This window comes from Acomys russatus, chromosome 28 (assembly GCF_903995435.1).
Source record: "Acomys russatus chromosome 28, mAcoRus1.1, whole genome shotgun sequence".
NCBI lineage: Eukaryota > Metazoa > Chordata > Mammalia > Rodentia > Muridae > Acomys > Acomys russatus.
The window spans coordinates 35902919-35923623 of NC_067164.1; the positions used below are offsets into that span (position 1 = coordinate 35902919).

The following is a 20705-nucleotide window of genomic DNA, read 5'->3' on the forward strand; positions in this document are numbered from 1 at the left end:
AGAGTGGGACAGGGGCCGAGGCGAGGCGGGCGGAGCCTCGGGTGACTATCACCAAGCGAGGCGCTGACGGGGATGGATGGGCGCCCCGCGGCTCATTCGGCCTGGAGATGAGAATCATTGATCACGGACGGAAACCCCATCACGTCTGTCAATAGGGCTGACAAACGGCGCCCACCGTCCTGCCCCCGCCCTCCGTCCCGCCCCACAGCACCTCTGTGGTGGCCCGGACCCCGTTGCTAGACCGGCTTGTTTAAGTTAGCGCCTCTACCCGCATTGCTGACCCTTGCCCAACCCAGAGCGCCCTTGCGTGGGGGCTGGGCACAAAGTCCTCAGGGCCGTCTGTCTGCCCAGCCTCTTGGTACAATCCCTGTGCTTTTTGCTTTTCCCTCCCGCAGTCCCGTCTTCCACTCCCAGCGCCCTCTCTCTCTCTCTCTCTCTCTCTCTCTCTCTCTCTCTCTCTCTCTCTCTCTCTCTCTCATCCTGTCCCCTTCCCTGTCTATCTCTGTCCTTGTCTCTGTCCCCAGCTCCAGCACTGTCTCTGTCCTCATCCTCTGGGCTGCTTCTTCATGTTTTCTCCTCCCACTGGTCTCTCTCTTCCCTGCCCAGGAAGTCATCAGCTGTCAGCTGTTGCTATGCGCTGGGGCTGGGGCTGGGGCTGAGGTTGTGGTACCTAGACAGCAAGAGATAGAAGAGACAGGCCCTCACCTCAAGATTTGTCTCCAGGCATACACCACTTCCATAAGTCCCCTGCCACCCTGGACCAAACTACATTCATATACAGACCAGCACGCAGAGGCACACAAGCACACACAGATGGACACACATGATTTATACACACAGGAGCATGCAGTGATATGCACAAACAACAAGCTACCTCAAAGCCCTCTCTCCTGCCTTGACAGAGGCAGATACCCATGGAGCTGGACACACACACACACACACACACACACACACACACACAGGGACTGGCAATCTGAAAGGCAAGCCTAAGAATATGAAAAGAACAGACAGACACATCTAGGATGTGGCAGACACCAAGAAGAGGGTCAGGGAAAGGACAGAGCTGCTGAGGGGTGTGACGTGGACTCAGTGACACCCACAAAGACAAACACCAGGGCGCAGCAATTTGGCTGCAGTCAAAGCCAAGAGTATGAAGGCAGCATGTGTCAAAAGTGTCAGGAATAAGGCCAAACGGCCCCAACCAGAATCCAGGGCTGACCTCCAGCACAGGGTCTGCTTTAGTGCTGAGTGAAGGCAAAGAGTAGTCCCAAGTCTTGGGTGCCCAGAGGAGCCCAAGGCTAAAATCTTCATCTTTAGGGGACCTGATCCCCCCATCACCGTTTTAGCTAACCTCAGGTCATCCAATTCTCTCAGAAAACACACACACACATATACACGCGTGTGCACAGTACTTATCTCTGGGTCGTTTCCTGTTCCTGAATCTCTCCGTCTGAGCATATCTGCCTTTCCTTTTTTCAGCATCAGTCTATGTGTCTGTCTGCTGTCTTTTTGGTTCTTGAGACTCCCTCCCATTTGGCAGGGTGGATTGCTGTGAGATGGTGGACCCTTCTGGTCCTGGCCAGTAGAGGGAGGGTGCTAACCAAAGTGGTGTGCTTTCTAAGCTGCAGCTGGGGGCCTGTCTTGCTCTACCCAGGATCTTGAGGTGACAGGCAGAGAATCAGTGGCTCCCGGGAGACTACAGATGCAGGCTGGCAGAAGGAGGGGGCTGAGAGGGTGGGACTGCTGCTGGTGGGAAACGAGCAGGCTCCTGGCGGGGGTTGGGGGGGGGCGTCGGGAGGAAAGAAGATGGCTGACAGAAGGTGGAAGGGTCAGCATAAAATAGCCCCAGGGAAGGAAGTGAGAGGCTGGGCTGGGGTCCTTCGCAGGTGCACAATTAGTGTGCTGAGCTTTAGGATAACCCGTGCTACAGGAGTGCCAGCGCCACCTGGTGGCCAGAAGGTGCCACATGCCTATCGCTTGAGGATCAACAAGGAAGCCCCCCTTTTTTCCCCCAGCAGGGTTGCTCACTTCAGAGCTCTAAGGAGTCTGAGGAAGCTAGGAAGATCTTGGAGCGGGAGCTTCAGGGGGTAAAGTGGGAGATGGAGGTCTTGAGGATGAGAGAAAACTGGATGTGCGTCTACCCATAAGCACCCCCAAGAGAGGAAGTAAGGGAGAACTGCACTGGAGTAAGAAGCTGCATCGTTCCTTTGGGAGGCACTGTGTTTGCTGCTGTCCGGAGAGCAAGGCTCTGAGCCTCTCTCACCCTCAGCCCTGGACGGAGTAAAGATGGATAACTTGCGAGAGGTTCACTCCCCTTTGGGAGATGGTCAAGGAGGTCTGGCCTTTTCCTGGTAACTCCTGGAATGCCTGCAGTGTTTGGTGAGGGCCTGGCAAAACTGTTTTGCTGGCTCTGGCTCAGCTGTTCAGCTGCTCTTCCCTCTAGCTCCTCCCCTAATCCAGGTTTTTTGTTTTGTCTTGTTTTTGTTTTGTTTCAAGACAGGGTTTCTGTGTAGCCTTGGCTGTCCTGGACTCCCTTTGTAGACCAGGCTGGCCTCGAACTCGGAGGTTCGCTTGCCTAGTGCTGGGATTACAGACGTGCACCACCACGTCCCGCTCCTAATCCAGATTTTTAATTGGAAATTATTCTGTTGTGTGTGTGTGACAAACTGTAGATGTGGAGGTTAGAGAGCAGTTTAACAGAGCCTTCCTGCTGGCCTCACTGTCAGGCTTCTACTCAGGGCTCAGAGTGAGATGTCAACATTTCAAAAGGAGCCTGGAACAGAGAGCTGTAGCCAACCACCCTGAAGGCCTTCATGACCCAATGTACTCACTTCTTCTGGGGTGGCATCTCTGTGGGACAGGTGCACAGTACGAGATATAGAGCAGTGTTGTGGGGGGCCAGGGCAGCATAAGTCTCAAGGTCATACACCAAGAAAAACAACTCTTCTCTGCCATAGCAAGGCAGGAGGATGGAGCAGGGCTGGAGACATGGACCTTAGGATTCTCAGGCCCACCTCCAGTGTGCAGCAGGGCTCCCTCTTGTGGCTGAAACAGGCAAGCACAGCCTCAGCTCCCAAAATCTCACAGTAGTATGCAGACACAGTGGTTGTGTTTTTTTTTTTCTTTTCTTTTCTTTTTTTTACAATTTTATTTATAACAATATCTGTGTTATTTAGTTGTAAAGGAATTCAGCAAAAATTATTAAAACGTTCACGTCCCCAAAATGGGGCTGCCCGCTTGCCCTTCCTTGGTGTGCCCCAACTCTTCCTGGTCCTCAGGGGAGGAGGGAGGCTGGGGGGACAGTTACCAAAGAATGTGTACAGCCCTAGGAGCCACAGTGGGGGGGGCACTGGAGATGGGAGAGAGGGCCTGTCTGGAAGAGATATTGAGTATGGTTGTCTCAGAGGTCCCCCTAAAGTAGTAGCTGGGGATTGGGGTGGCATCCCTCAATAACTAAACAACTCTATCCTTTTTTTTTCCTACCTCGGCCAGAACCAAATCTTTCAGACAGGGTCAGCAGAGGACTTTGCCTCCCCAGAAGTAGCGCCCAGAGAGCTGAGGAGGAGGAAGCTGGGATAGGGGGGCCCCCGTCAAGTGTCTTGCACGGCGGAAGGCAGTGCCACCAGCTTCCAGGGGTGTGTGTGGTAGGGAATGCATGGGGGGGGCTCCTGCATATCTTTGAGCCACAGAGCCCTCCTAGCCCCTTCGAGGCAGCATGGGGGGGTTGCTGAGGAGCAGGCAGGAAGGAGAATGCAAAGAGATAATACTGTGCTCGCTTGCTCACTCACATATAAAAAGTAATTCCTTCATTTTTACATTTGTACACCCGGCAGGGCCGGAGAAGGGCTGGCTGAGGAGGGGGGGGGGGTCAGTGAAGGACTCCTCTGGCAGGGCTTTCTCGGGACGTCCGTTGCGGGGCAGAGCCCTTATGCCAAGGGGTCTCCTATCTCGTCCTCAGGTCCCCGGCCCAGGAGTTCTCGCTTCTCGTCTGTGCTGGCCAGGGAGTGGCGGCTGCCATGGCCCCCCATGTAGAGTGTGGCATACACTGGGTTGGTGAAGTTGGTGGGCTGTGGAAAACGAGATGCAGTAGGCGGTTCAGATGGTGGTTAGAAAGCCCTACAGCTCCTGCCTCTGAGCCACAGCCAACACACACCCCAAGCCTTCGGACCCGGCATACCTTGTCAGGGTCAAGGGCAAAATCAGCATCCAACAGGCCCCCAACGTCATCCGGCTCCCCGCCTTCGTACATCTTGTAGGTAGGGTTCCCAATTTCCACATTCATGGCCCCATTGGTCATCCGCTGGTGCTGGAAGCCCTTAGCCCTGAGGGGAGAGGTGGGAGTCAGGGAACAGTGATGCTGATGCTGATGAGGTGACTGGATTGTGAAGTTTTAACAGGCGGGATTTCCCAGACTCCTAGTGGCTCACCCTCGGACTCGCCGCTTGTACCAGAACACCACTCCAGCCACCAGGAGCAGCAGAAGCAACAGCAGCAAAGGGATCAGGACAGAGGTCATATCTGGAAAGAGAAGTTCAGGAAACTGGGTCGAAAGCCCAGGGGAATGAGAGGAGCAAAGCTCTTGCCCTAAGTCTCGGCAGTCCAGCCCCCCCGGGGGGGGGGGCGCCACCCCACCACTTACGCCCATGCTGTTGTTGACTGACAACCTGCTCCTCGCAGCGGGGTCCTGTCATATGAGGCGGGCACCTGCAAGGCAGACAGGCAAAGCTGAGCGGGCAGGCATCTCCTCTGCGACCACTGTAGTCACACAGAAGCCAGGCAGAGAGACGCGGGGGCCTGAGGGAGAGGGTACAGCCTGTTCCTGGGTGGGGAGGCTCAGGCCCAACTCACTGGCACTCAGGCATCATTTTGTTGTTCATGGTGCAGGAGCCACCGTTGCTACAGTGACCGATGCAGGTCAGACAACTGGGGGCTACCCGGCCGTCGGTGCAGCTGTGAAAAGGAATCAAGATCTGGGTCTGGGGCCAGCAGGAGGGTATCTGGTGTTAAAACAGGACCAGGACCGGGGTTAGGAGTGGCAGAGCGTGGAGGCAGGGCCTTACTCACTTGCAGGTGACGTCCCCGGTCTGCTTATTAACCACACAGGCACCTTGGAGACAGCGGCTACATTTGTTCACCTCACACCTTAATCCCTCAAAGTAGACAGTGCAGCGACATTGCCGGGAGCCGTCAGCAGCCATTTGACATGTGCCGAAGTTCTCACAGTAGCCTGAGCACTGCCCTGGGGTTGGGAAGGGACAGCGAGTGCTTCAAGCCCTGCCTTCTTCAGGGTCTACCATGTATGGGCGAGGACCTGTGGGTGACACCCACCTCCTCCTGAACCCCCTACTACTGCCCTGTCACAGCCCCCAGGACAAAGGATACTGCTAAGGATTCAGGCAGGGCATTCCTTTTTTGAATAATCCCAATGCCTGGAGGCTCCCTGCATCAGGGAGGTATAACAACATGGTGGACAGCCTGGGCTTGGTTCATCTGCACCCTCCTCTTGGTTTGCCCCTACGGGGGTTCCTTCCTGTTCCCCTCTTCCTTCCGGGGTAGGGGGGAGGTCAAAGAGGGGAGCTGATTCACTCACGGTACTGGCAGCGGTCACCCAGGAAGCCAGGTAGACATCGGCACTGGGGCTGGTTGCCCTGGTTGACGGTGCAGGTGCCATTGTTGGCACAGTAGCCTGCACACACCTGCTGGGTGCATTTGGGGCCCGTGAAGCCGGTGGGGCACCGGCACGTGGGCATGCCTGGTGGGAGAGGATTTGCGAATGGGTCTGTGGCACTAGGGACCACCTGGGCCTACAGCAGAGCTGGGAGGGATGCTGGGGTAACTGAAGGAGGCAGCAAAGTAGTAGCTGGCTGAGGGCGATGGGGAGCGGGCCGGTCCTGGCTGGCGGGGGAGGGGCGGGGGGCATACCAGACGGGGAAGCGGCACAGGTGCCCCCGTTGCCACAGTACTCCCAGCACTGGTCCAGCTCACACTTGTCGCCCGTGTAACGGGGCTGGCAGCGGCACTTGGGCTGTCTCCGTGCGTTGAGGAAACAGCTGCCACCATTAAAGCACTGCAGGGTGCAGGTTCCAGGCCTAGGGGCTGTGGGAAGATCTCATCAGGGCACAGGACTCATACCGAGGGTCAGGGAAGCCAGAGGCTACAGGGAAAAGGTGTCTCAGGGTGTCCGTACCATCTGGAGGCGGTGTTGGAGAGGGCACGGGCACACAGGTGCCATTATCCAGTCTCCTGCCGTTGGGACAGGTGCAGACTGGCCCGCTGGGGCTCAGCAGGCAAAGCCACTCGCACTTTTTGCGGTCGCAGGGGTTGGTCACTGCAGGTGTGTGAGAGGGTAGATGCTGAAGGCCCCGTGGACTTAGGGAACACTCCACGCCCCGCTGGCGCCCTCCCTTCCACGCCCTGGGCCACACCCTTTGCCACACCTTCCGGCTGCTTGTGTTGATGGTATAGGACCACGTCAGAGGCGTGGCTCAGGCCCCCAGTCAGGTTGATCAGGGGGCTGTGTCCAAACTTGTGGATCTTGAAGACACGGTTGTTGATGTAGGTGACGCCGTAAATGTAGTCTTCAAAGACATCAATGCTGAAGGGGTGAGTCAGGCCTGGTGGGGGGCGGGGCAGCAGGGTCACTTTACCTCAAGACGGGTCCATGGGCCCTGCAGCCACTCTCTTAAGACACTCGGCACCTCGGATTTAACATGCTCAAACCAAACTATACCCACCCCCCAACCCCCGCTCCTGGCAAAAGGCCTCATCCCAAGACTTCTGGGGTCACAGGAGACTTCAGCTTTCTCTCTCCTCTCATTTGCTACATTCTTCCACCCCCTTCTGACTCCACACAACTTGATACTTGTTGGTAGGAGAATGAATAAATGGGACAGGTGGCTCAGGCCCATGGGCTGGCTGGGGACCAAGGCTGTCATCTGCCCCCTCTCACCCCGTTTGCTGTCAGCAGCCACGATGGGGTCCGTGCCGTTGAGGCGGATGCTGCCAATGACTGAGAGTTTGGCGTCCGCCCAGTAGAGCCGTTCGTTGTGGTAATCTACAGCCAGGCCTGGGGGTGAGAGAATGCTCTGAGCGCTCAGCCTCTGTCACACCAGGCTGGGTGCGGAGAATAGAATCGACTGTGTGTGGTGTCTGAGGCGGCAGCAGCACCTTGCTCATGTGATCTCGCCCCCGCAGTCACCCATCCGGGAAACACTCCCATGGCCCTTGGTCCACCCCACTGCCCTGGGGGCGACTTCCGAAGCAGTGGTGGTCAGAGGCTGCCCCTCCCACACCCTAACCCCCTGCCCCAGGGACCTGTGGGCCACTGAATGTTGTCCTGCACAAGAGTCTCCCGAAGGGTCCCGTCCATCGCCGCTGTTTCAATCTTGGGGTGGTTCCCCCAGTCTGACCAGTACATGGTGCTAGGGAGGGAAAAGTGAGAGCAGGTCGGACTCCAGGGCCAAGGCGATAGCCCAAGTTGGAACAGCGGGATCCTGGCCCGGTAGGGACGTTCTTGGGCATTGTGAGCAAAATGCCCTGTCCCTTCAACGGAGACCCAGGAAACCACCTCTGACCCACGGTGACATCATCTACTTTAAACTACAATGTGCTAAAATCAGGGGTGTCCAAGTGGGCGGAGCCGCTCCCTGAGGCGGGGGTGGTGGTGGGCAGACCACGGCTGCACATGACAGCGGGCCAAGCAGAAGTCAGTTACCCCAGAAGTGGCTTGAGGACCAGGGCTGGGGTCCCCCGTGGATGCTGAGCCTGCTGCCTATCTTGAGGGTTTCCTGACACCAGCCCAGCCGCCTCCCCCCAGGACCCTTGCCCACCCCCTCAGTGGGTCCACCACGATGGCATGGGGCTCATCGATCATGCCCGAGATGAGCGTCTTGCGGTTCTCGCCCTTCATTTGCGCCACCTCAATCACATCTCGGCCGGAGTCCGTCCAGTACACGTTCCCGGCCACCCAGTCGATGGCGATACCCCTTGGCATCTTCAGCCCTGAAATCTAAGTGAGGTCACACGCTCAGGGACCGTGGTCTCTTTCTTGTCCTCCTGCTCCGTTACCCATATTCCCCTGCTCCCGTCTGTCACCCAGACAGACCGACTACAACCAATCTCTATGCACCTTTCTCTGTTCAGCAGGTCTCTATCGTAGCCCAGGCTGATCCTGGAGCCCCCGATATAGCCCAGGCTAACCTTTATCGTCTGGCGTTCCTTCCTCCGCTACTCATACAGCTGGAATTACAGACATGAGCCTCCATGCCTGGCACATTTTCATGTTTTTTTCCCAGTTAATCCTCATTTTTAAAAAGGTTATGGTGGTGGGGGCAGTGAGATGGCTCAGTGGGTAAAGGTGCTTGCTGCCAAGCCTGGGACTCATGGGAGAAACAGAGAACTAACTTCAAGTTGTCCTCTGACTTTATATGTGATAATAGTCATAGTCTCTCTCTCTCTCTCTCTCTCTCTCTCTTTCTCTCTCTCTCTCTCTCTCTCTCACACACACACACACACACACACTCACACACACACTCACACACTCACACACTCACCTTTCTAGTTTTTCAAGACAGGGTTTCTCTGTATAGCCCTGGCTGTCTTGGAACTCACTCTCTGTAGACCAGGCTGGTCTTGAACTCATAGAGATCTGCTTGCCTCTGCCTACTAAGTGCTGGGATTAAAAGCGTGCACCAACACTCTTGGCTACAATTTATTTATTTTTATTTTATGTGCAGTGGTGTTTCGCCTGCATGTATGTCTGTGAAGGTGTCAGATCCCTTGGAACTAGAGTTACAGACAGTTGTGAGCTGCCATGTGGGTGCTGGGCATTGAACCAGGTCCTCTGGAAGAGCAGTTAGCTGACTGCTCTTAACCACTGAGCCATGCCCCCATCCCCATTTCTCTCATTCTCTAAATGTTAAAAAATATGAAGCTGGGAGTGTAGTTCATTGCCAAAGTACTTGGGTAGCATACTTGAGGTCCTCAGTTCAATTCTAGCCCTAAAAAATCAAGTAACCAGATGTATAAAGGAACTTATAGGATTAGTAATTATTCTTTATTATAAGGTCATTATTGTTACTGCTATTATCATTATTATATTTTCTTTCTTTTTAAAGATTTATTTATTATGTATGTATAGAATGTCCTGCCTGCATGTACACCTGCAGGCCAGAAGAAGGCGTCAGATCATATTACAGATGGTTGTGAGCCACTATGTGGTAGCTGGGAATTGAACTCAGGACCTCTGAAAGAGCAGACAGTGCTCTTAACCTCTGAGCCATCTCTCCAGCCCCATTGTTATTATATTTTCATTGTTGCTAGAGACCGAACCTAGGGCTTCAAAATTCTACCACTGAACTCTACGTAAGCCTAGTGTAGGTATTATTCATTTTATTGATAAAATGAGGCTCCACATAGTTAAAGCAAGTTGGCCAATATTGACATGGAGGAGGAGTCAGTGACAAGCAAGAATCAGAGTGAACTCTGATGCTATGTCAGTCTGTCCTGCCATCCTATGTTGCCATGTGGCAGGGCCAACTTCTTATTGCTCAGGCTGTTATTTGGGCCCAACAGATCAGATAACCCCGACTGCTGCTGCCTGCCAGTTGTACGCTCTGCCAGCTCCCACTGTCCTCTTCAAGTCCCTGCCCTACGGAGCTGTCAGCCTGGGCACTTACATTGAGGTGGGTGACACCCCGGTCGATCTGCCTCCGGTGACGGTTGGAAGTGGTAGGAGGTGCAGCCGGTGGCAGGCTCTTGTAGGAGATCGTGCCCGTGTGCCAGTTGGTCCAGTAGACTCGGCCGGCCTTGACGTGGACATCCATGGCGTCTATGCGGACGCTCTCATCGCCCTGGAAGGCCTGCTCATAGGCCGACTGGGGGTGCCCAGGGAACAAGCTACGGATCTCATTGTCATCAGCGATGTATAAGACCTGGTACTCAGAGCCTGCCAGAGTAAGAGGCCAACTATCAGACGGGCTTGAAAGGAAGGGGCGAGGGTTCGGTCCCTGGGACTCCTATGGACAAGTCTGGAGAAAGGATGACCTCCAGACAAAACTCAGCCACCCTACAGCAGTCTCTGATCTCAACAAACCACGTTTTAGCCAGAAGGGATATGTCTGGTACTGGGGTGTGTTCAATGTCAGCCCTGAGGGCTCTAACCGGTGCCCTAAATTGATTTAGACTGACCAGATCCTTCAGAAGTCTGTCCTTCTGTTCCCCTTCTCCACCCAACAGTTCCAGCAATCCTGCCTTGTGGTATCTGAGTAGCATCACCGTGATCGGCTGCACACTGTCTGATAAATGCCGAGGGGGGTACAGCTACGTGGGGTGTATGCGCATGGCTTGAGAGCCCTCTTGGGGTGTGTGTGTGTGAGCACAGGCACATGGAAGGTGCAATGCCATGTCAAGAGCAAGGCGTGGGGTGTGCTGGAAGATCAGCGTGACTAAGTCTAACTGTACTCTCAACCCAGAAGGGCTGTGGCCCTCTAGGGGCCTTGTGGGAGTGTTGCTCTCATAGAAATTCAGAAAGCCACCTGGGACCTTCTACCTTCCCCCCTATGCTATGGTGTCCCGGTGCACCCTGAGTCTGGGAGTCCACGCCTGAGCAAGGAAAGCCTGCTTGGGAATGTTCCATTTCAGGCCAGCTCCACTTTCTGTGCTGGTGTGGCCCAGCCCCACCCACCCACCCTTCTTGTCCGTTCCTGGCTCTCCCACCTTCAGCCTTGCAGGTGTTGTGCGTCTTCATGAAGTTGCGTGCACAGCTGCAGAGGTGGCCTCCTTTGGTGTTGTTGCAGAGCTGAGAGCAGGTGCCGAAGCGCAGGCACTCATTGATGTCTGCGGGGTTACATCGAGGGTCATGGGGGAGTCTAGGAACTGGGCTTTCTGCCCCATCTCCCATGCTGCTTTCCTACCCTGGCATCCCGGCTGGCCTGGCACAGTATGGAAGCCGGAACGGCAGGCACAGTAGGCGGCTTTCTCGGTGCGCACACAGCGTGCTTCGTCCCCACAGATGCTGGCGTTGGTGGCGCAGCTGGTCAGCTTGGGGTCTGCGGGGGACAAAGAGTGGATCCCCCTCCCCTGAGCACCGCCCTGGTGCCTGCCCACCCCCTCTGCTCTCACGGTGCCTGGTCCTACCAATGCTGCAGTCTTCCTCATCGGAGCCGTCGCCACAGTCATCGAACATATTACAGCGCAGCGAGGATGACAGACAGCGCTGGTTGCGGCACAGGAACTCCTTCTTGTCTTTGCAGTGGGGGTTCTGGGCTGTGGGCGGCTCTGGGAAGGGAAGAGGCATCAGGCTCCACGTACTGGCCACATACCTACCCCGCTTCCCAGACGAAGCTCCCCTGAGCTCACCACAGTCGTCCTCGTCAGTCCCGTCACCACAGTTGTCAGTGCCGTCACACTGGCGCCCGATCCATAGGCAGACGCGGTCATTCTTGCAACGGAAGGGCCGGTTGGGAGGACACATGAACCGGGCTGCAGAAGCCAGAAGCCAGAGCCAGGGTCAGTCTTGGGGATAAGGGGCGGGGGATGTGAAGGGCAGTTGGCCACTGGGAAGTATGGGACTCACATCCCCCACCGTCCTTGCCTTGGATGAACGAGCCCCTAACCCTGCCTTGTTCCCCCACCAACACCCCAAGAAATCTTACTGCATTCTTCAGGGTTCTCATCTGAGTTGTCCCCACAGTCGTCCTCGCCGTCACACTTCCAGGCCAGCGGCTTGCACAAGGTGTTGTTACATTGAAATTCATCCAAGGGGCAGGTTCTCACTGGGGGCAGGGTGAACAAAGGGTTAAGAATGAATGCAAGCTGTGGCTGTATGGTCCGCTCAAGGATCGAGGCGTGGCGTGGTGGCCCTCTAAGACGGGCGTGGCATGGTGGTCCGCTAAGACGGGCGTGGCTAAGCTCAGGTGTCTTTAATTCTCTGCCCAGTGGGCAGAGGGGCAGAGGTGCTGCGTCTGGTGTTTAGCGGAGAGGCTACTTGGGCGCAGGGTCCACAGGGGCTTAGGGCAGTCTCCTTGAGTAGATGAGGTATGGCACCAGAGCCTGGTATAGACTGTGGCAGGCACAATTTGCAGCTCTAGGTGCTATCATCAGCCTTCCAGGGGAGAACCCCTGATCCAACCCGCAGGTTCCCTCCTGACAGGTGCCACACTGCTCCCTTGGGTGGCTGTAGCAGGCATACCTGGCTCTAGCAGACCCTGTCACACTGGCTGCCTCAGGCAAGGAAGGAGCAGGAACTGGCCTCTGACACCGCCAACTGGGTATGGGGTGGGTAGGGCGTGGGTGACCACAGCCTACAGTAGGCTGGATTTCTGCCTAGCTAGCGTCCCTAGCAAGATTAGGGTACGGGCTACGTAAAAATGTACCCAGTGGCCTGAGCCTTGCCTACTGCTGTATCTGCAACACTAGGTCAACAGCGCCTGGCTCACAGTATTATGCTCTAAGGGTTTGTTGTAGGAACAAAGAAGGAATTAGACTCGGGAAACCAGGCCACATAATGGCCTGGGGGAGGTTGGAGATGCCAGGCTGAAGGAGGCTCACCCCCCGTGCCACAGGCTTCCTCGTCACTGCCGTCCATGCAGTCAGCGTCCGCATCACAGCGCCAGCGCAGGGGTATGCAGTGGCCGCTCTTACATTGGAACTGGTCCATATCACAGCGGGGGGTGCAGTCTTTCTGTGGGCATGGGAACCAGCGGGCCCCATCAGGCCCCTGGGGTCCCGCCTTGATTCTCCCGAGGCCACCCCCTTCCTTGGGATCTCCCTGCTCACCTCATCCGAGCCATCGGCACAGTCATGGTCTCCATCACACTTCCAGCGCCCGGCGATGCAGCGGCCGTTGGCACAGGAGAACTCGCTCTCGGAGCAGGGCCGAGGGGCTGGGGAGAGACAGGCCCCAGCGGGGTGGGCACAGGGCATCTCCAGCCTTGGGGATAATGCTCAAGGCTCACTCCTATGTCCGTGAAGGCCACAGCTGACTGGTGTATGACTGGGATACTCAACCAATCCCCCGGCAGCTAACTGGCTGTCCTCACGAGACTGACTGGGCAAAGGGGCTACTCACACTTATACCACTAGGCACAGATACACAGGAGAGGGCACAGGTCCCTAGTCCTATCCTTAGGACAGGCTCTGTAGGGGTGGGAGGGAGGGAGGGACAAGACCACTGAGACAAGCACTGGGTCTGGGAAGAGGCCACTTAAGGATGACGGTGGCGGGGGGCGGGGCGCAGAAGCACAGCACAGGGATGGGCGGGGCTCCAGGGCGGAGGCGGCAGGAACAGGGGTACATCAGAGACACCTACCTCTGCAACCCCAAGAGGACAGTGTTAAAATGGAGAGAAACATGAGATGAGATGAAATGGCACGCGCTCAAGTACACGACACGGACAGGGGTGGAGTGTAGCAGAGGGGTTCCTGATCCCCCCCTTGCCCTGGGAGGCCACCCGCTGGCACAGTGGTAGGAGGAGGGAGAGGAATGGCGGACAGGGCAAAGGACATACTGCAGCTCTCCTCGTCCGAGTTGTCGCCGCAGTCGTTGTCATAGTCGCACTGCCAGCGGCCTGGCACACAGCGGTTGTTTTTGCAGCGGAACTGGTACGGCTCGCAGGTGCGTTCATCTGGAGAGGCAGACATTGGGGTGGTCAGGGACCGGGGTGGGCGGCAGAGCACGCAGGGCCCGGGGCGAGCAGGTAGGGGCGGCAGCAGCGAGAACGTTCTGGCCTCTGGGGCTCAGGCAGTGGCACCCTCGCTGTGTGGGCAAGACAGACAGAGTGCGCAGGGAAGGCAGCCGCTTTTAGGGGGGCGGGTGAACGGAGAGGGCACGGAAGACTCTGCGTAAGCCTCCTCTGAGGGGTGGCTAGGGAGAGGAACAGGAAGTCAGAGGTGGTGGGCACTACAGAGAGAGCCTCCCCGCGTCAGCCCTACGGCGCCCACAAGAGCCCTGTGCTGGGGCTATACTGACGCACGCCTGTAATCCCAGCACTCGGTAGGCAGAGGCTGGCAGATCGCTGTGAGTTCAAGGCCAGCCTGGTCTATAAAGTGAGTCTAGGGCAGCCAAGGCTAACACAGAGAGACCTGTCTCGAAAAAACCAAAAAAGATCTGGCCAACAGGCTACCCTAACTTCACTCCGCCCGTAACCGGAAACAGCTACCCTCCCAACGTGGCCGGGCTTACCACACTCTTCCTTGGGCTCGTCGGAGCCATCCCCACAGTCGTCCTCTCCGTCACACTTCCAGCGTGCTGGGATGCAGCGGCCCGAGTCTTTACAGCGGAACTCATCCACTCCGCAGGTCATCTGGGCTGCAACGCACCACGGGCATGGGGTAAGGAGCGGAGCGTCCCCTGGAGGACCACCGGGCGGGCGAGGGCAGAGCCGCCAGGGCAGGGGGTGTGCCTGCCGGCATGGCGGAGCTGCAGATACTTCAGGGGAAGATGACAGGCTACTCACTGCAGTTGGCGGGCTCATCGCTGCCATCCACACAGTCGTTGTCCCTGTCACAGACCCAGACGCGGGGGATGCAGCGCTTGGTGATGGAGCACTGGAACTGGTTGGGGGCGCAGGTTACCTCAGCTGCAAGGCAGAGGAGACAATGAAGACCCCACCCTTAGGCCTCTTCCAAGCTTTTGGTTACCATGTTCTCCCCCTTCCAAAAGCCCGGCCCTGGCCTTGGTCAGGAGGAAGGAAGGCGTTATCTGCAGCCTGGTATTTTTGTTTCTAGATCCGCAGTTCTGTCCATACTGAGCACAGCAGGAGACGTCCAGTGCGACTTACACCACCGCGTCTAATAAAGCTACCTCAGCACCTCGACAGGAAGCAATGGCTAACAACCGCGTCTGCCGTCGGCGTCGGCGTCCCCTGCCCACCTCCCTGACCCCGGCACTTACGGCAGTCTCGCTCATCCTCGCCGTCCCCGCAGTTGTCCTGCCCGTTGCAGCGGAAGATGCCAGGAATACAGCGGTTGGTGTTGGTGCACTTGAACTGGCTGGGCAAACAGACGTGAATATCTGGGAGTGGGAGAAGAAGGGGCGGTAACCAACGACAGCTAGAGAGTCAGGGCACGCACGTGCTGGCGGGGGGTGGGGACACTCCATGGCCCTTGTTGGAGAGGGGAGGGCCATGGCCCAAGCAGCAGAAATGTAGCCTAGAGAGAAAGCTGCTGCCGGCTGGAGCTTCCACCCCAAGTGCCGAGGAAGGAGTGGCTGGCATCGAGGCAGCTCCTTACCACAGTTGGCCTCATCGCTGTTGTCTTGGCAGTCATTGTCTCCATCGCAGATGAAGGCAGGGTTGGTGCAGATGCCCGTTGAACACTGGAACTGGCCTGGGCGGCACTTGAACTCGGCTGCCAATATGGGGTGGGGTGGGGCTCAGTGTCAAAAGAGTAGGCAGTGGGCAGTGAGACAGCCCAGCAGGCATTTGCCACCTAAGCCTAATGACCCCGTTTGATCTTCAGAACCCATCTCGGAAAGAGAAAGCCTCAACTTCTGAAAAGCTGCCCTCCGACCTCCTCCACACACTCACCACGGTACACACACACACACACATGCCCGCACTGGCAAATGCACACCGCACTCATGCAAACACACGCGCGCACACGCACACTAAAATGAAGAAAGAGCAGGGAGCAAGAGAGTTGCTGAAGTCTCTGCCCCGGGTGGTCAGTGCAGGGGGCAGGGCTTGTGTCTCCTGCACCCCTGGACACTCACGACAGTCTGGAGGCTCATCGGAGTGGTCCCCGCAGTCATCCTCTGTGTCACACTTCCACCAGAAGGGGATGCACTTGTCGTTCTTGCAAACAAACTGGAGGGCAGGTGGGGCAAGACGGGTTGGAGCGGGTATGGGAGACTCAGAAGCTATTCTTTCAAGGGGTAGAAATGTTTCAAAGAAATGGTGGTGTTGGTTTGTAGGGAGGTAGAGCTGGGGGATATGATGGGCTAATGGCACTGGTGAGGTCAGCATTAGGCAGAAGTGTTTGTAAGGTGACAAGAGGCAGGCAAGAAGTGTGGGGGTGTCAGCACGGGAATGCACGGGGATGTGCAGGCATTAGTGGGTGCTGGGATACTAGTGCGAGAGGTCACGGGACTGAGGCACTTCAGAGTCGGTGGGGGGTGGGGCTCTTGAGAGGAATCTTACCTGGCTAGCTGTGCAGTTGGACACACAGGTACGACCGTCGCCTCCCAGATAGAAGTTGGTGGGACAGGCACATTTGTGACCACCCCCAGGGGACAGCAAGCACAGGTTACTGCAGCCACCATTGTTGACTTTGCAGGGGTGATTGGGCACTGCCGGAGAGGAAGAGGCCGAAAGGTCATGCCTGGCCACTGGCTTCTCTGACTGTGAGGGTGGACCCTGCCCAGAACGGTCTCTGACTTTTAAAAGGATGGGTGGCATATGTCATCCCACACCTAGGCAGGGCAGATCTCTATCCTACCCTGGATCTATGTCTACTTTCAGGGTTTCCTCTGATGCTTTGCCCCAATCACTAATCTCTGGGCTTTCTGACTACTGCAGCTGCCAAGACACCCCAGTGTTGAGCCCCATGATGCACTGAAGCTGCCTACAGCCTCTGTGAGTCTGGTACCTGGCGGGGACACTCAGTGCTGGGGAGGGGAGGGGCAGGGACTCCCACTGAAGCTGTTGTGTTCTGACCTTTGTTGGGAACAGGCCTCCTTCATGCCTGGACCACTCATTTCCTCACCCCCAATCCTTGCTATCGCTTGCTTACCATCTGGCTGGCGCAGGGCGTGGAAGACGTGTAGGTCCATGGGCCGGTGCAGGGTACTGATGAGGAGTGTTTTGTTGGCACCCGTGGTCTTGTGGGCTCGGTTGATGGACTTTGTTTCCCAGTCTGTCCAGTAGACGTAATCTTCAAATAGGGTCAGTGCAAAGATATGTGGGATGTCTTGGCTCAGCACTGCAGGAAGAGGGGGTGGGGAGTGTGGCGGGGGTGGGGGGGAAGACACAGCAGTAGTTGGCACTGGGTTCTGTGCCTACTCGACCTCCTTAAGTCCCATCACAACCATGAGGTGAGAATGACACCCCACCTCCCCAGTTCCAGATGTTTCTACAGCTTCCTAAGGTTGTATAGTGACAGCCTGTTCTATCAGCCACACTGCTGCTCTGGAGTAGCACATAGCTCCTCCAAGAAAGTACAGAACATGGATGCTGCTCAGGTACTCCTCGTGTGCCCACCCATCTCCGGCATCATCTTGATCTGCACATGGGATGGGCTATCTTTCCTCTAAGGAGCTGGATTGTGTAGGTGTCTGGGCCAGTCCCAGAGAAGCACTATGGTATTTGAAACCCCAAGACCCCTGGTTTGTGGTTTCGGTACACTATGACTTCTTGCCTCCTAAACCCTTTAGACCTCTAGGCCTGCTACTGGCCCCGAGAGGCCTCACTAGCATACGGACCAACATGACGATTGGAGCCATCCAGGCTGGCAAACTCGATGTAGTCCTCACGGGCGTCAGCCCAGTAGATGCGCTCCGTGACGTAGTCCAGAGTCAGGCCGTTGGGCCACGTGATCTTAGTGTCTACAATGACGCTGCGGCCAGACCCATCCATGCCGATCCGACCGATCAGTGAGTGGTCGCCCCAGTCTGTCCAGTAGAGGTACCTGGCAGGTGGGTGGGGTAGGGCAGTGAACCATAAGAGTCTAGAGACAAAGGCCACCAGAAGCCTACAAGGAGGCTGGGCTTGGACCTTTTCCGGGGCTCCCCGTACTCCTCTTGGCTACACTTACCCATTCTGTACATCCACCACCAGCGCCCTGGGCTCACGGAGGCCAGAGCTGACCAGCACTGTCCGATAGGCCCCGTTGAGTTTGGACACCTCAATGGTGTCTCTGCCCTTGTCACACCAGTAGAGGTTGCCACCCACCCAGTCCACAGCCAGCCCGTCTGGGTTACTAAGGCCCGTCCGGTGCAGCACCTGTTGGGGGCACAGTGGGGAACCTCAGTTTCTCTGGGGCTTCGCCCTCTGGTAAAACGGAGCACATCTCCCACTCCTGGCTCTGTTAGGAAGCTGATTATCAGCAGGGGCTCCAATAAGGGGGGTGGGCGGGTCACTAGGGACACCGACACACACCTAGTGCACAAGAACTGTGGAGCTCTGTGAGGCAGGAGAGTCTCCCTGTGTTTGCACTTTGAGTTTAGTGGAGGGGAAAGCTGAAGTGTGCTGAGTGTTTCTGTGGCTCAGCGAGGGAGAAGAAGTGTTGGACAGGAGCGGAAGAGAAGGGGGTGGGGAAGGGGCTGCTGGGGCCTGACTGCCTGTCAGCTGGTGGGGGGCAGGGCGGGGCAGGGCGGGGCAGAGGCGGGGTGGGGGCGGGGCCTCTGCCTCACCTGCACGTCGCTGCCGTTCAGGTGCATCCTGCGGATCATGCTGCCCTGGGTGGTCACGTCAGTCCAGTAGATCATCTGCTCTCGGTAGTCAAAGTCCAAGGCCACGGCGTTGTTCAGGCCCTGGGTTCAGAATGGGGACAGGGAAGTCAGCTGCTGCTGCAGGGGTCAGGACGTGGCTGGAGGGAGAGGCAGGAGGAGACAAGCATGGGCCCAAGTGGGGAGAACTAGGGGAGGCTGTGCTGGGCCCAGGCAGTCACCAGGTGTGTGAGGGAGGCTTTGGTTTGGCACCTGCTTGAGCAGTGTGTAGTTGGAGCCGTCCAGGTTGAGCTTGCGCAGGTAGTACCGGTTGGCAAAGATGAGAAACGGCTCCTCATCTGTGGGAATAGGGTCCTGGCTCAGATACATGCTAGAAGCTCTGGTTCTTCCCCCTCTCCTCCCCCCACCCCACCCCCGCCAACCGGGGTATGTTCGGCTATGCTGTCCCATGCCCTCTCCCTACCAGCCACCCCGTGCCTGACCCCATGGGGCTTCCTGGACCATATCTCACCCTCCAAGTGCCCGTCTCACCAGTCACAGCTTTGCAGCTGTGGGGGTCACCACCACGGGGCGCGTAGCCCTCCACACACAGACACTTGTAACTGCCGTGGGTGTTGATGCAGAGCTGGCTGCACGGGAAGGTGGTGCTGCACTCATCCACGTCAGCACAGGTCCTGCCGTCATCTTTTAGCCGGAAGCCGGGGCGGCAGCGGCACTGTGGGGACATGGAACCTGCAGCTAAGGACACAGCTGGGGTCTGGGTGTCCCCTACTAGAGGGCACGGGAAAGCAAGGGGTGAACAGACAGCCATCTGTGCGCTCTGTCTTCTGGCGTTTTCCTCATGTGGCCATCATCCTACCTTGGTGGTGGCCCTCTCCTCATATCTCTCTGCAATATGTGCCCCCCCCCATCCTCTGGTCCCGCAGCATAGCTAAAGCTCTTTGCCATCTATATCTTCCTTGGGGAGTTTTGTCTGTTTGCTTGTTGGTTGGTTTTTGTTTTTGTTTTTGTCTTTTTTTTTTTTTTTTGGTTTTTGTTGTTTTGGTTTTTGTTTTTTTGTTTGTTTGTTTTTTGGGTTTTTTTTTTTTTTTTTTGAGACAGGGTTTCTCTGTGTAACAGCCCTGGCTGTCCTGGACTCACTCTATAGACCAGGTTGGCTGGGAACTCACAAAGATCCTCCTGCCTCTGCCTCCCCCAGTGCTGGGATTACAGGCGTGCGCCACTGTGTCCAGCTCCTTGGGGATTTAAATAGCATCTCCGTGGCCATAATGCTTCCTCTAGGCTTGGCCTTTCCTTGAACTCCAGAGCAACGTATCGGCTGCCCCCTGACGACCCACTCTTTTCTCTCCTAGGCTTTCTCTCGCCTGTGAACAAACCTTGCTGGCTCTACCATTCACACAAATGGAGACTCTAACCTAACGGACTTCTGTCAGCCCCTGCCACATCCCCAGAGCCTAGCACACGGCATGGCAGGGTGATTGCTCCCTAAGTACTGAATGAATGAATGAATGAATGTGGAGGAGGAGGAGGAGCAAAGTGTTCCAGCCAGAGCCAGGCATACCTTAAACCCTATCTTGAGGTCCTCACAGTCCTGACTGCAGCCGCTGAGCTTGTGGCTGAGGCACTCGTTGACATGGCACCCACGTTCATCGGAGCCGTCCCCGCAGTCATCCTGACCATCGCAGAGCAGCGCCTCAGCCACGCAGCGCCCGCTGCTGCACAGGAACTGTGACGAGGCATTGCATTTGTGCTCTGCGGAGGGGGAGGTGGCAACAGGTCAGTGCGGTCCCAGGGGGCAGGAAGTAGGAGAAAGGGGCAGGCAGGCAGGCAGGCAGCCCCCTAGCAGGCCCACCTGGACTCGTGCAGTGTGGGTTCTTTGGAGCCTCGTCACTCTGGTCATGGCAGTCGTTCTCACCGTCACATTCCCACTGGCGGGAGCTCAGGCAGCGCCCATTGGCGCAGCGGAACTCGTTGGGGCCGCAGGTTGGGTATTCTGTGTGGGGAGGGGATGGTGAGGGTGGGCCCTCCGCACAGCCAGGCTAGGGCTCCCCCATCCCCCACCTCCAGGCACAGGACTCACCGCACTCTGGGGACTCGTCAGAGCCATCGGCACAGTCGCGGTCATGGTCACACACAAAATGCTTGGGAATGCACAGGCGGTTCTGGCACATGAACTCGCGGTCGTCACAGGTGCTGTTGTACACTGAGGACAGAGGCAGAGTTCTCCCGTCAGGCCTGCCCTACTAGCTCTTGGCAGTCACCCCCCTCCCGAGAGGTTCCTGGGGCGTGAGAGGGAGTGAAATGGGCAGAGTGCTGAATGA

The 20705-nt window shown here is 56.9% G+C and overlaps 1 protein-coding gene across 1 annotated transcript in view; it reads right to left on the reverse strand.

Annotated features, from left to right (window-relative positions):
- Positions 1 to 3860: 3860 nt before the first annotated feature.
- The window catches only part of Lrp1 (LDL receptor related protein 1), an 80348-nt gene continuing 63503 nt past the window's right edge, over positions 3861 to 20705 (reverse strand). The window contains exons 53-89 of the mRNA XM_051170604.1: positions 20465 to 20587; positions 20237 to 20377; positions 19946 to 20136; positions 18916 to 19099; positions 18637 to 18722; positions 18349 to 18468; positions 17751 to 17938; positions 17419 to 17624; positions 16731 to 16919; positions 16139 to 16287; positions 15712 to 15805; positions 15231 to 15347; positions 14893 to 15012; positions 14456 to 14578; positions 14182 to 14307; positions 13508 to 13624; positions 12778 to 12884; positions 12550 to 12682; positions 11655 to 11774; positions 11359 to 11481; positions 11137 to 11277; positions 10914 to 11048; positions 10717 to 10836; positions 9678 to 9946; positions 7830 to 8008; positions 7315 to 7421; positions 6950 to 7066; positions 6438 to 6614; positions 6188 to 6328; positions 5923 to 6096; positions 5591 to 5752; positions 5065 to 5239; positions 4849 to 4950; positions 4640 to 4704; positions 4428 to 4518; positions 4178 to 4322; positions 3861 to 4067 (exon numbers count right to left, since the gene is read on the reverse strand). Of these exons, the coding sequence (XP_051026561.1) occupies positions 3927 to 4067; positions 4178 to 4322; positions 4428 to 4518; positions 4640 to 4704; positions 4849 to 4950; positions 5065 to 5239; positions 5591 to 5752; positions 5923 to 6096; positions 6188 to 6328; positions 6438 to 6614; positions 6950 to 7066; positions 7315 to 7421; positions 7830 to 8008; positions 9678 to 9946; positions 10717 to 10836; positions 10914 to 11048; positions 11137 to 11277; positions 11359 to 11481; positions 11655 to 11774; positions 12550 to 12682; positions 12778 to 12884; positions 13508 to 13624; positions 14182 to 14307; positions 14456 to 14578; positions 14893 to 15012; positions 15231 to 15347; positions 15712 to 15805; positions 16139 to 16287; positions 16731 to 16919; positions 17419 to 17624; positions 17751 to 17938; positions 18349 to 18468; positions 18637 to 18722; positions 18916 to 19099; positions 19946 to 20136; positions 20237 to 20377; positions 20465 to 20587 (5198 nt within the window). The 3' untranslated portion in view covers positions 3861 to 3926. The remainder of the gene's footprint in view (positions 4068 to 4177; positions 4323 to 4427; positions 4519 to 4639; positions 4705 to 4848; positions 4951 to 5064; positions 5240 to 5590; positions 5753 to 5922; positions 6097 to 6187; positions 6329 to 6437; positions 6615 to 6949; positions 7067 to 7314; positions 7422 to 7829; positions 8009 to 9677; positions 9947 to 10716; positions 10837 to 10913; positions 11049 to 11136; positions 11278 to 11358; positions 11482 to 11654; positions 11775 to 12549; positions 12683 to 12777; positions 12885 to 13507; positions 13625 to 14181; positions 14308 to 14455; positions 14579 to 14892; positions 15013 to 15230; positions 15348 to 15711; positions 15806 to 16138; positions 16288 to 16730; positions 16920 to 17418; positions 17625 to 17750; positions 17939 to 18348; positions 18469 to 18636; positions 18723 to 18915; positions 19100 to 19945; positions 20137 to 20236; positions 20378 to 20464; positions 20588 to 20705) is intronic.